Source organism: Bemisia tabaci, chromosome 3 (assembly GCF_918797505.1).
Source record: "Bemisia tabaci chromosome 3, PGI_BMITA_v3".
Taxonomy (NCBI): domain Eukaryota; kingdom Metazoa; phylum Arthropoda; class Insecta; order Hemiptera; family Aleyrodidae; genus Bemisia; species Bemisia tabaci.
In genome coordinates this window covers 46,305,674-46,319,400 of record NC_092795.1, presented here as the reverse complement: position 1 = coordinate 46,319,400, position 13,727 = coordinate 46,305,674, and the positions used below count along the sequence as shown (strand labels likewise).

At 40.6% G+C, this 13,727-nt stretch overlaps 1 protein-coding gene across 1 annotated transcript in view; it reads right to left on the bottom strand.

Annotated features, from left to right (window-relative positions):
- Window positions 1-4,358: 4,358 nt before the first annotated feature.
- The window catches only part of LOC109030695 (uncharacterized), a 34,569-nt gene continuing 25,200 nt past the window's right edge, over window positions 4,359-13,727 (bottom strand). The window contains exons 2-3 of the mRNA XM_019041783.2: window positions 12,352-12,467; window positions 4,359-6,168 (exon numbers count right to left, since the gene is read on the bottom strand). Of these exons, the coding sequence (XP_018897328.1) occupies window positions 5,502-6,168; window positions 12,352-12,467 (783 nt within the window). The 3' untranslated portion in view covers window positions 4,359-5,501. The remainder of the gene's footprint in view (window positions 6,169-12,351; window positions 12,468-13,727) is intronic.

The window sequence follows — 13,727 nt, the reverse complement described above, 5'->3', positions numbered from 1 at the left end:
AACCACCCATTTTGCAAATACAATTCTAGCTGAAGCGCACTTCAGCTATGCATTCACCACTGCAAAAATTTCAGCGGAAATCGACAAGCCCAGCGTGCATGGAGGCTATTTCCATTTAAATCTTCCGTCACATTCTTACGGCGCAATGATACAACTCTTCGAACTCTCCGGAATGCGTGAGGTATCACGCCGCATTTGAAGGCGTTTTCAAAACAGCCAAGTTCCGTTATCGGAATAATCGTTTTGCATAGTTCATATTATTTTGTTTCCATTTCTAACCACTTGTTTAATTATAATCCTCCTATAAAAACCGCCCATTTATAAATACAATTCTAGCTGAAGCGCAGTTCAGCTATGCATTCACTTTGCAAAAATAAATGTCAAAGGAAATCGACAAGCCCAGCGTGCATGAAGGCAGGCCCGCCATAAGGGTGGGGTACTGGGTCCCTGGTACCGGGGCCCGGGCCCTGGAGGGGGCCCTTGTTACCCGTGAAAAGCCACTACGAATCCACATGCAACCCTTGTTCGTAAGAAAAAGTGAAAAATTTACCCTAGAAATTTCGCAAAAGGTGAATAGATTTTTAGAAACACGCTGGGGCACTGTAGAATTCTTCTTAAATTTTCAAAGAAGTATACTTCCTGGAAATTTTCAATATATTTTCAAGATTTTCAGTACAGAGGGATATTTTTGGTAACTGCGTTTCATTTTCTTCCGTCGTCAGATGCTAAGAGTCTCCAGTCTTCAATGTCCAGTCCAGTCTTCAATGGCGCATGGCTCAACTCCCTTGCCATAGACAAACGAAGGGGGAGTCCAGGGGGGCCTGGCCCTCTTAGAACTGAAAATAGTATCATATGCCCCCCCCCCCCCAAAAAAAAAAAAAAAAAAAAAAATTTCCAGATGTTTTGAATGCAACAATTCGCAAGTTTTTGTGCTGAAAGTAGAAAAAAAAAACATAATTATTCCGCAGAAATTGATGGAAAAATTCTTCATGGAAGCTTCAAAATGCGTCCGATTAGTCGTATAAATTCTAAAATTTCTCGGGGGATGCCCCTCGGACCCCCCCCCCCTCCAAGCTTGGGGCCTGGACCTTAAAACTGGTACCAGGGCCCGAGATGGGATGTGGCGGGCCTGTTCTGAATTGATAAACTCTCCCGCTCAATGGTATGAGTTTGTTCCCTACGTGGCAAAATGAAAGTGATCCTCATTACCATTCTTTTAGCCTTTATTTTTATCCCTTTTTCCTATGTACATCCAACGATATTTGTCAATAATGAGATTGCTTTGTCTATTCTATTCAATAAAGTGGAGTAAGTAGGGAGCAAAATGAATCCGTGTTTTTAGAATAGATGGATAGATTCGTGTTCTCCGGTAGGTTTGTTGCATATGCGTGAAATTACAGGCAAACTTCGAGTAGAAAATAACTGTACTAGGTTCTATATGGCTGGCTTGAATTGATGAAAAAACCATACTATTTTGAAATTGAAACACTGTATTTTTCTATTGTTGTTTTTATCAGAGCAGTAGGAGATATGGTAATGTCGCAGAGCTCCAGGGAGCGCTGTGAAAGTGGCTCCTGTGTTCAAAAATAAGTATTGTAACACTGTGATTCAATGTGCTATGTAAGCACAGATTCTAATTAAAATTCGGCAATTAAAATAATATTGCCTCGATACAATCATTACGAATGATTAGAACTAGACTATACCAATGAGAATGATGCGTACCCAAATGGATTCTCAGCGGACTGAAATGGGGAGATCGTTTAAGCAGGGATGTAAAACTGTTTTACTTACCGTTTGTGTGTTCTTAACTGCTATCTTGTTTCGTGTGCTCATCGTCTTCTCATTCATTCACGACTGTCATCAGGAAGGTCCTTCCGACAACATATGAGAATTTCTTGTGACCTTTCACTTCCTTTCACTATTCTTTTGAATTAAATATAAATTTATTTTGCTACCTTAGTATGATTATTTTACTGTAAATATTTAAGTTGTTTATGTCGTTGTGCAAAGAATATTCAATCTCTAAACTTTTTTTTCAATATATCAGATACAAGTATAGCCATCGCTGGCAATCTTCAAATGGTTCACGTCTTCTTTTGATAAATTGTAATAATGCGTATCGGCATAATGAAGTTACGATAAGAAATGTAATGACCTTCAAATGAATGCTTTTGACTTTGAGCGCCTTCCGTTTCTGTGATACTCCACGCTTTGTCACGGGGTTAGTTTAGTTGCGTGTCCACCCTAAACCCAAGTAAGGTCACGCATCTCCCTACATGCTCTCCGAAGAGCACTAGTTCTTACCATGTTATGGAGGATTGAATGAATATTCACATTAAGAGCAAAATAGTCCGTGTTGTAATCTTGTTCCTTGATTTTTGAATTTTATGATTTTTTGTTTATTCATTCAAGTCAATAGTGGATTGAAAACTGCTGGCAATTATTAATGCCATTTACGCCAGATGCGCACTAAAAAATATCCACTAAACCATTCCTAATAAAAACCACTCTCTAGACAAGCTTTCTTTCACAAACTATGGATGCGAGCAGACTTTAATTCTTGAGACGTTTTCGAATTCACTATCTTGAATACAGGAAACTAGATTTTGTTTCAAACGAGGAACGTATGAATGATAGGCAAGAAAAATATGCTCTTATTATCTCATTAACGCTGTTTTAAACGTGATTTTATTTGTTGTCTTTCTCTCCAATGTCATTCGTCGACTCCTTGTTAATGGCACAAATGACAGCAGGGCAAGCTGACAATCACCGAAAAAAAAAGATGCTGTAGTAACATCCCGGATGTCACGGTTGTTAAGAAAATGTGTGACCACTCTTGGATGTTGCTATTAACACTCTGGCAGTTAATGTAGCATGATTGGATGTAAATGTAACATCCTAGGATGTTACTTTAACAGCCAGAGTGGTAATTACAACATCCAAGAGTTGTCGCACATTTTTTTAACACCCAGGATGTTAATACAGCACCTCTTTTCTTCGGTGTGCAGCCTGTAAATACGAACGAGATCACCGTAAGTGTCCTGAAAATTAACGGTGCCACTTCAATTCAGTTCGTATGTCTAAATGATCTGCAAGACTTCCTGAGTACCACGCAGGCTTTTGATGGCCAGAGAACAAAACCGCCAATCTGGAAAGTCCCAACTTTGCAGGACAAAGAGAAGACTTCGCCATTTTAATAATTTTGAGGTCAGATTTGCAATTGTTTCGTGCATTACAGCGTCATTACAGCGCTCTCCCACAGAATTGGAAAAAAAAACTGAAAATATGAGTTTGCATATTTTAAACTTTATAGTGCGGCAAAGTTGCTAACTCGTTTTTGCCAAAATTGTTAGTTAGGTGGTATTGTTTCTTTACCATCATTAAACGTTTTAACAGGCAGAAATGTGGATTATTGTCCCGTTGTGATCATAAGGATCCCGGTGAAGGTACCCCTAATCCTGTCGTCAACTCACACCGTGCTCTCCTACTTAAAAGTTCAATTTTGCCAGAGAACTCTCTTCAATATGTAACTGTCTTGTTCAAGTAAGATGGTTCGATCTTTTAGACATGTAACGTTGTTTATTCTCAAATATGTGTAGAACTTGCCGGGTACCAAAATTTGTGGTATGTAAACAAGAGAAGTCAGGAAGATGATGTGTTTGCTACCGTAATTTTTAGGTTTTCAAACAGTTCTTTTTTTTTATTATTCCTTTTTATCACATGACTGTGCGACCGATTTTTCCTGCAACTATGGGCATGATCGGTTTTATGCTACATTTAACGCATCGTGGCCAACACACGACCTCTCTGTCTAAAACACAAAAGTGTGTCAGACAACTATTTTTTTTCATACGCTACGTGTAGGTTGCTGATTAAAAGTGTTGGACTAATTTTTAACTTAAGTTCAGTTCGTATTTATCAGAAATCATTTGGGGATTGTGGATATTCTTTTAAACTATTCGAGTGAGTAGAATATTTCAAATGCCTAGTAAATCAGGTAACGATTTTGATGTTATGAAATTTTTTCATCAATAATACTTTTTGGGTAAAAACCAACTTCTCTGTGAAAAATGCGATGTGAATAGGGAGTAGTATTCCAGAAGTCAGCTTCAGACTATTTTGAGCTCAATCTCTTTTCATCAATAATACTTTTTGGGTAAAAACCAACTTCTCTGTGAAAAATGCGATGTGAATAGGGAGTAATATTCCAGAAGTCAGCTTCAGACTATTTTGAGCTCAATCTCTTTCCGTACTTACGGGCGTGGGTGCAATATTACTTACTCGGCGCAACATTTGAGAGTGACTCCAAAAATATACTTTGTAAGGGTTCAATGGCTTTAAAAAATAAAAGCACGTAGGATTCATTCAAAATTTATTAATCGTTTGAAAATCCAAGGCGGGGTGCACCCCGCCTCGAGAAAAATTGCACTCTTATCCAGGCTTACGGCTGGAAAGGTAGAACAGACTAGAAAAAAAAGACACATCTAGTTTGATTGGTTGCTTTGCTTCTTCGAGTTTTAAGTATCGGATACAGTTACAAGCAGATAGAAAAAATATAAACAAGAAATGTACATGGTTAATTGTTCCTTCATCTCAGGTTTTCTTTTATGAAAAGGAAACCTGAAAAAATGACAATTTTTCTCCCTAGCGGGAGAGATCTCACAAATCACAGCTTGCTCCAGAATGTACGGAAGTTAAGCATCAGAACCAGTGACAAGTCTAGAAATTTTTCTGAGCTCTCTGATTCGTCTTTCAAGTGGTAGATAAACTTCTCCACCAATTCGAAAGTCATGGAATAAGAAAACTAAACAAAATTTCTAGAAGAGGCACCGGTTTTTGAGGCGTAGATTTTATTTATGGCCAGGAGATCATTGTGGCTTTTGAAAGCTCAAGGGCTCATTGGTTTTATATCCCACAGAGAGTTGTGATTGTAGTCTGTTTCTCAGAGCCAATTTACAGAGTTAGTGTGACATTGGCTCCAGCTTAACTTGGTTATTTACTCTGGATGTTCAACAATTTCTTCTCAATTACTAGAATCGACCAGTCACGATCAGTACTTAGTTTGCCTAGTTAGAGTTCGCACGGAAAGCTAAATTGGGCTAAAAATCAAAGGGTTTTAAGCGTGCAAATATTTTAAAAACTAATATCCTTAATTCGAGGTTGATAATGGTAACAATATTCATTTACATGAACAACAGGTTAGAATCAGAGATCTTGCAACTTCAAAACCAAATGATTAACAGCCAAATTGACCATTCATGCGGACATGTTGAGATGACGTCGTATGGCCGAAGAATTCTCGATTTACAATAAAACCTATACGTAATTGCTTGGATTGCTAAAAAAAATCACTATGTCTCCGATAGGACTCGCTGGAAAGACAAAGCTCTTGGTTCAAAAGAACTCCGGTAAATAAGCAAAGAAGGAATCCGCTTGAACCAAAAGCCTTGGCCATTCTGTAATTCTTCAGCTCAGCCAAGCAACTTTACAATCCGCCTTTAGTAGTTTCTAAATTGACGCCTGTTGGGGGATCGGTTTACTCGTCTGTAGGCACGCTGCTTGGGGAAAGCAGAAGCTGGGTTGTAGGCGTTGGGTGCAGCCTGGTAGGCGGGCTGTGGAGCGGAGGCAGCAGGCTGGTATTGTTGGTAGGCGGGCTGCGGGGCAGAGGGGGCAGCTTGGTAGGCTGGCTGCGGCGCAGAGGCGGCCGGCTGGTATTGCTGGTAGGCGGGCTGCGGGGCGGAGGCGGCGGCCTGGTAGGCGGGTTGCGACGGGAACGTGGCCTGGGTCTTGTAGGCGGGTGCGGCGTTGTAGGCGGGTTGCGGGGCGGAGGCGGCGGGCTGGTACTGGGCGGCGTGTTGGGCGGCGGCGGAGGGTCTTTGGTAGGCGGCTACGGGAGCGCTGCCGGCGCCTTCAGGCTGTGGGGGTTGAGATGCGATGTAGGCGAGAGCCTTGGCGATGGCTTCTGGGACTGGGGGTGGGGTTGGGAGGTGGGCGCCTTGGGGTTCGAAACCGTTCTTGCCGGAGGTGTAGGTGACCTTGTAGAGGACGCCGTCTGGGCCAGTGTATTGGTAGAAGCCGGTCACTGCGATGGCCTCTTGTTCGGGGACTCCGGGGTTCTCCAGAGCTCCGGCCTCTTCTGCGGCAATGCCGTTTCCGGTTTCGTAGCTGAAACAGAAAAAAAACCCAGATCATTTAATATAGGAAAATGAGAACATTTATCTAAAGGAGTAACATTTAAAAGTGATGTAGATGTGGGGAGGGAAGAAGTTTTCTCAATGGAGATGTTGCATGTGTGAGGAATTTGCGATTTGACTGTTAATTCTTGTGTAAAATAGCTCGCGAGAAACACGATGATGCCACTGCTTTTCTCTGAAATCAACTCCAAAGCTCAAAAAAAGCTCTCAAGTTGAGGCCAAATGGAGGGAATATCCCACGCTATCCTAAGAGTCTACCTCTACATCAAGACAAACTCTCCATGCAAATATGGGAGCAAATACATTAAGCAGAGATGCCGTGTTTTCAGTTCTGGAGTCCCTAAATAAAGTGGCAACCCTGCTAATGTTGCCCAGCTATGGACATATATGTAAACTGTTGGGCAAAAAAAAAAAAAAAAAAAAACCAGTATTGCTCCCAGTGAAAAAAAAATGGATCACTAAACTTAATTCCTTACTAAAATGTTATGTACCGTTATTTTTAAATGCGGATTCTCAGTGGGGGATTTCCAAGAAAATTTGTAAACGCGTATTTGAAGATCCATAATTCGTAAACAGAGTTTTATGAAAAATCACATTTTTTTTCTTTTCGGAAACTTACAGTAGAATTATTTCTTTTGTATTCTAGATGTTACAGTCAACGGATACTTAATCAAAGATGACTCGGAACATGTAATAATTTTCGCTGTGCTGTGCCATGTTTCTCACAAAGTCTGGCAGTTCAGCAAACGTGTTAATCTGCAAGACATTGACGGCAACAGAGCATGTCTGTCTAGGATATTTTAATAGCGAGAACGTCATTTTTCAATAATAATTATGTCCCGTCTTCGCAGCTTCCAACTGACCCACTAACCACCAGAATGCACATTCAGAAATGCCGTATAATTTAATGTGATAATGGAATACATGAATTTTTTCAGATGAAATTGGCAACGATCAAGTAGCTGGCCTTAGCAAGCGAAGAGCCTAATTGCTTCATATCAATATTCATAGAGGTCAAAAACATTTTTCTGCAATTTAAACGTTACTTCTTTCATACATACCGGCCACCGCATCATTACCTAACAAAAAGCGTGAGCAGAAACATTTTTCCATTGAGATTTTCTTGAAAGGTCTAGCAACAAATGATAAGTGAAGTCTGTGTGATGTATTTCATGTATTATACCTATGTCATGCTCATTCAGATAATTGATCGTCCGTGTACCAAAAAAGAATCCATATGATTCCAACATTGAAACATAAAGTACTTAGGTACACAGCTACGAATTTGGAAAATCACTTTTTTTAGTGCTAACAATTTTTTTTCCTTTTAGTGAGTTTTCTTTTGAACAGCTTATTTTGCTTGATCTAAACATGTAATTAAATTACTCAGTAAATTACATCGTAAATTGGCTAGTAAATTTGTGGAGATCGTGCTCTTATGATATTACTTTTGAAATTCATTCTTTTATGAGGGGTATTTGTACAGTTCTAAGTTTCCCATATCAAACTCTGGCGATGAGTTCGAAGGCTATGAGGACCAAGCACTCCTCTGAGACTCAATGTTTTTTTAACAAGAAAGAGAAAGAAACACGTTGTTTTATGATCCAATATTCTCATTTATTGTAATGATGTAAGTTTGAGAACTCTTTACGTTTTGGAAGTGTTTCGTTTGAACCATCGAACTCTTCATTTACAAGATCCCTATATGCATTGAGAAATAAAAGACTGCTCCTATAGCAAGTCAATTCATGACTCTTGCGCCCGTTTTTTTGCCACCCCCGGTGATTATCAGTCAATGACCCTAAGAAAGAGACTCTGAAATGGAGGCAGGGACTATCCCCCCCCCCCCTTCCAAAGGGCCAATAGGGTTCAAGAACGCCATCATCTATATTTCTCACGTATTGCGTATTTTTCTATCTTTGCGTTAAAGTCTCCATATTTGAAAACACGTTACAGTTATTAATTAAAACATACAGGTTGTTCTTTTCGTCAAATTGATGAATGGATAAGTCTTTGCCTTGTAATGTTTTTTTTTTTACTTTTAATGTTATTAAAGGTCGATGGGTCAGTTCCTTCCGCTTTTAAACTCGCGTCCAAGACACCGAAAGACTCTGAAATCTTACGATCCAGTTCCCCAGCTCCAAGGGGTAACTGAGGGCAGACGAAATTATTTTAGAGAGCCCGCACGGATTTTTCCGCGGTGCAAAATGTACTCTCGGAAGCGACGCAGACTCCTCAAATGACGACTGATGACTAAAGGTTCAGTTACACGATCAAATTGAGCCATCAAACTGAAGCTCTGATTGGTGGAAAAAGGCCTGAGGTGAGGATGCGACCAATGAGAGGCCCAATTTGATGGCTCAATTTGATCGTGTAACTGGACCTTAGAACTTGGAGGGATCAGTTCAACGATTCTAGCCTAATTCACCAAGCCAAATTCTCGCCTCGAAAATAAGTCTCATTTGACGGATATTTGCTGTTATGCTCGATAAATAAATCATCAACCATCGTCGGGAGAAAAGTAGCGTTAACCTCCGAATTCGACTTTTGCCGCCAACCAATGATATTGCCCAAATTGTTAGCCCGGGTCTCTTAAAACAGACTGTCTCCGAGCTGTGGCACTATTTTTCAAACGACCGGATCCGTCTAATACCTAACCTCAAAGCTATATCCAAAGCGGCATCGACGTGTCCTGGCCAGAAGCGAGCGATGCGGCTGGGTGGTCGGACTGCATTGTTGCAGACAATGCATAAAATTAGCTTTTACCTCCCATTCAACGCCATATAAAATCCAAACGTTCATCTCACAACCTGGCAACCTTGTCGGGCGGCGAGGCCGCGGAGGTCGGCGGGTCACCGGGTTAGACCGGCGCTCATCCTCGGAGCCCCCCTCCCCCCTCCGATGGCGGGCATGTTTGCCGCTCGAGGATCAAATGTTGGATGGCCTTTACAGTTTACAGTTTAGAGTTTAGATAGCCGATAATTCAGCTCCTTGAGCAACGCTCGGCCGTTGCAGTTGCGACACGACGCCGAGTCCGAAATCCCGGACGGAGAACCGCGTGGATCGAACGGGAATCCTGGGGGGGATACGGGGTTTTCGTCGACGGCCGGCACCCCCGCCGCCCCCGCGTTCTGGGTTTCCCGGTAATTGGGCAGGTTTCGTCACGTGTCAACGAGTCGTCGACCGTTTCAGCGCTTTCGGCCGGGGCGTCGAAAGTGTGACCAATCATGCTCGTTCCCAGTCGCGTTACAACTCTTGATTGACCGTAATAGAGACCCGTGAGTAATGCTCTTCGGCGCGGCGTCGAGCGGACAGGTGAGGGGTCGATGATATCATCTCTTGCCAACCGGGAATGTCCTATGTGATGCTGGTTAAATTTTCGAGGAATGTGGTGCCACTAACTCTTTGGTCCCCCTCTTCAAGTAATTAAATATCAACAGTAATTCATTTTTCGCGAAGTTTAGTAGAAAATTTATCGAGAAAAGGAACTGAGGATGAAAAAGCCTATTTGCGAATCTACCAGATGACTAATTTGGAGCTATCCCCAAATTATGTAACGCTCTGGGGAGAAGGGGGTCGAGGCTATCATTATTTTTACTCGTTTAAGGATAGGGACCTACGCCACAAATGCATGATAAGGGGGGGGGGGGTTAAAATGCCGAAAAAGTGCGTTACGTAACTAAGGAACGGTCCCTTTGATCTGTTGGGACTATGTGCGAAGAATGATGATTTATCCTCAGAAAGTTGTCCGAGCTTTTTCTAAGCTTTGACCCCTTTTTGATTTTTTAATGGTACAAATAAAATTAGTCCTAAGTACTCCAAAAATGAAATCAGGTTATAACCGTGAAAAAAGTTGAGAGCTCACTCTCCTCTAAATAGGGAAATCCAAATTTGATAAAAGAAAACCGAATCATTGAATTGTGCAAGGAATGAAATAACACTAAATTTTTTTTAAAAAAATGCTAACTTTTGATGGAATTATTGTACCTCAAAATAATTTAAGAGGATTGGATACTTTCAAGGGAGAAAAGTCATGCTAGAATTTTTTTTTTCACAGAAAGCTGTAAGAGGAAGTACGTTGGTGGTGCACTTCAATCACGTACAAGCACAAATCATCCAAAAATGAGAGGTGCGGGGCATGATTATTCTATGGGGCAGCTCTCAAGGCTCTCTTTTTCCCTGAGTGCATGTGAATAGAGGAGCAACGGTCATTACTTGCATGCCATTCAAGTAATAAGACACTCCGGCCAATCACAATGAGAATAATCCTGACTAAGATGCTACTTGCCGAAAGCAAATTTTAATGGCGAATGATCGGTTCACTGATATGCGCCTTTTCCGCGGTAATCAAAGGCGAGCAACTTAAATGCCAAAACGGTGACGGCACCCTTTCAACTCCATTACCTCGAGATTGGCAATTCCCAGGCTGGTGTCGACGCTGGGCTAAGGTCACACCCAACGAGCTATCGACATGACAAAACCATCGACCATTGCCAACTTGCGGTATCGCGACCTGGGAAAGTCGGACTTCTTTTCCACTGGCGAAGTATTTTTCATCTAAATGGCTTCGGTCATTTCAGCACGTTTTCTGATAATTTTACAGATGCAACTTCTGAAATGTTATGTATAAATGGTTTATCATTTAAATCAGCAGCCTGGAATGAACGATAACTCCAGAATCAGTGAACGAAGCGTCAAGCCTGTTGGTACCACATTTAAGAAATTTATGCCTGGAGCTCACATTATTACAAAAAAAAAAAAAAAAAAAAAAAAAAAAAAAAAATTAAACCAACTTGCCCTGAAGACTACACTTGTGGACCGTAAGGTCTACAAGGCATAACTCTGTATTACTTTTGCAACATTAGTCCTTGCGTGCACGTCTATTAGATGTTCTATTAGAGTTTATCAGTGTTCGAAGTATTGAAAAATGACAATAATCAAAATTATTACCTATCACCCGTCATAATTTATTTGACTCTCTATGACTCTACACAATGAATGGTTTGGCTACCATGCATATTTTATAGAGCTGAACCTAATTTTCTCACCCCTACTTGGCGCTAAACTGGCGGATGTGTGAGAAAATAATTCAATTCCACTTTATCTCTCTTCAACCAATCATGTATTGAAAGATGCTGCAATCCTTTTGACACCATGAAACAATATGATGAAGGTGGAGGCTACTTTGCTACCTTGAAAATAGCTAATTACGAGATCAGATGAACAAGCCAGTATTATGCGAATAAGAGGATAAGATCACGTTACATTGCCTTCTTTATATTGTGTGAGAGGAATCATTTAGCTACGACAAAATCAGGCATACTAGAGCCGAGAGCTTATGACTATTCGAGCGTTAGTGTCATGGCGTGGTGTCACTTGAAAATGAAGGCGATTCTACATGTTTTACTTAACCCTTTGTACTACCACTACCACTGTTCTACTTGTTTCACCTGTTGTTTTAAACATGGAATTTACCTGGGAAAAGTGCCTTAAAGTGGGGGAGCAATGACATAATCGCACCTTGCACATAAAGAGGTTTCCTTACCATCATTTGGCGCAAGGAGCACCCAAAAATTGACTTTTTTGTTGCAGTTTAAAGTTTGAGGACAATAAATGAAGAATTCGAACAGAACGCCGTCAAAAATTGTGTGAAATTCATGGCTTAAAAAGTTGACTTAATATTGTTATAGAAGTATTTGAACATTTTTAGCGACCATAACTGAAATTGATGAGTTTTAACCCATTTCCGTTTTCTTGCGAGCAATTTGAGTTTCCATCTAATACAAATTTTGCTTTGCTCCATCTTCAACCCCAAGTGAAACACAGAGTTGCAAATATCGAGAGGCCAACCGCTTTAATCAATATACTTTTTTTTGTAGCATGGCACACAGTTAAAAATGTTCATGTTTATGTTTATTTTGGATTACATTGAGTTACTGTTTTTCCAGTTAGACCAACTAAAAGAACTTGGTTAATCGACCAATTGTTTGGTTATATCGACCGAGGTAGGAACGAGGAGACCCTAGGTAATCTAAAACGTCTAGGGATGAGGAAAAAGTCCTGCCGAACTAATGTACACTTTGTTCCGCATCTATCAAAGCTGCATCAGCTTTGGTCTCAAAGACGTCGCAATATTGAGGATGATCTGACCTACCTGAACTTGTACGATCCATCTACGTTGGGTCCATCCCTCTCGAATTTGACGATGGGAATAGGAGTGGTCTCTTGAGCGAGAGTTACAGCGCACACGGCGGCTAATAAAATGGCAATCTGAAACACAAAAAAAATAAAACATTTAAATTAAAGTACAGGTCGTCAACAAACTTTTTCTCACAGTTTTTGCGTAAAAGCTAGGACTTAGTAAACGTGGTGTTTTTGAAACATTAATAGCTTTTTTGATAAGCAGTTCATCACGAACACATATTCTTGGCATACTGAAAAAAAAACTCCGGTTACAAAGCTGAGTTCCGGGATCAGAATCCGAAAGCTCCGGGTGCAGCACCCGTTGTTGTTCTAGCCCCTGAATTTGGAGCAGTCAAAGCTACGGTTCCAGCACCTATAATTTTTGGCTTCTGTGTTCAAAACGGAAGATATGTAGCATAGCCCGTGAATTTTTTTTGTGTTTGTCAAGCACAAAGTTTAACATTCCCGTATTAGGAAGGTCAACATTTGAATGTTGGAGTCCCGAAATTAAAAGCTTGCACCATTGCCATCATACGAATGGATTTATCTATGGCTATTAGTATTGGTTGGAATGATACATATTATCAGTGTGCGCCTGTCAGCAAATGTATTTCATCATCGAAAATCGAGAGTTCATTTACACGAGACATTCTCAGGAAAATGCTCTTGGTGGGTGTGCAGCACGCAAGTTGTTGAAATGCGTGAGTTTGGTAACACATGTAAATCGGACCGGAGTGAATAAGTGAGATAGTGCACAGGCGCATGCGCCGCACACGCTGAACTATGAATAAATTTGTGCTCGAGCGGCCTTGAAGATGCTACCAATCACGAACTGGAAGGTTGCGCTCGTTGTCACTTTGTGTCTAATTACATTTTCGTCTACCTTTCATAGACTTTTTCAAGTAAACGATCTTTGGAGAAGCGTATTCTAGAGAGGTCAGCTGGGAAGGGCCAATAAATTTTGGGATAATGTCACTGACTCAAATCCTGGATTCATTGCCATGTTTTGAAAAAAAAATCCTGAACTGTATCCCATTCAGAATTCTGTCAGAAATGTAAGTATTTTACAATGAGGAAAATATTAGTAAAATATTACGAAATGCTTTTGACATAGAACTATTTCTTTAATCATGGAAGTCACTTTTGGAATATTGTTCAAGATAGACAGTTTTTCTCACTTTCTATCTTAAAAATTCATTCGATAAAAAAATCGTCACTAATACAAATTATATAAATCAGAAAAAATCGGCACAAAAATTGGAAATACTACAGTTTAGGTAAGAGATAGGTTTAAAAAGCAGGCATTAGAGACTTTACAAAGTAGATTGCTACGCCACAGAGTATGAA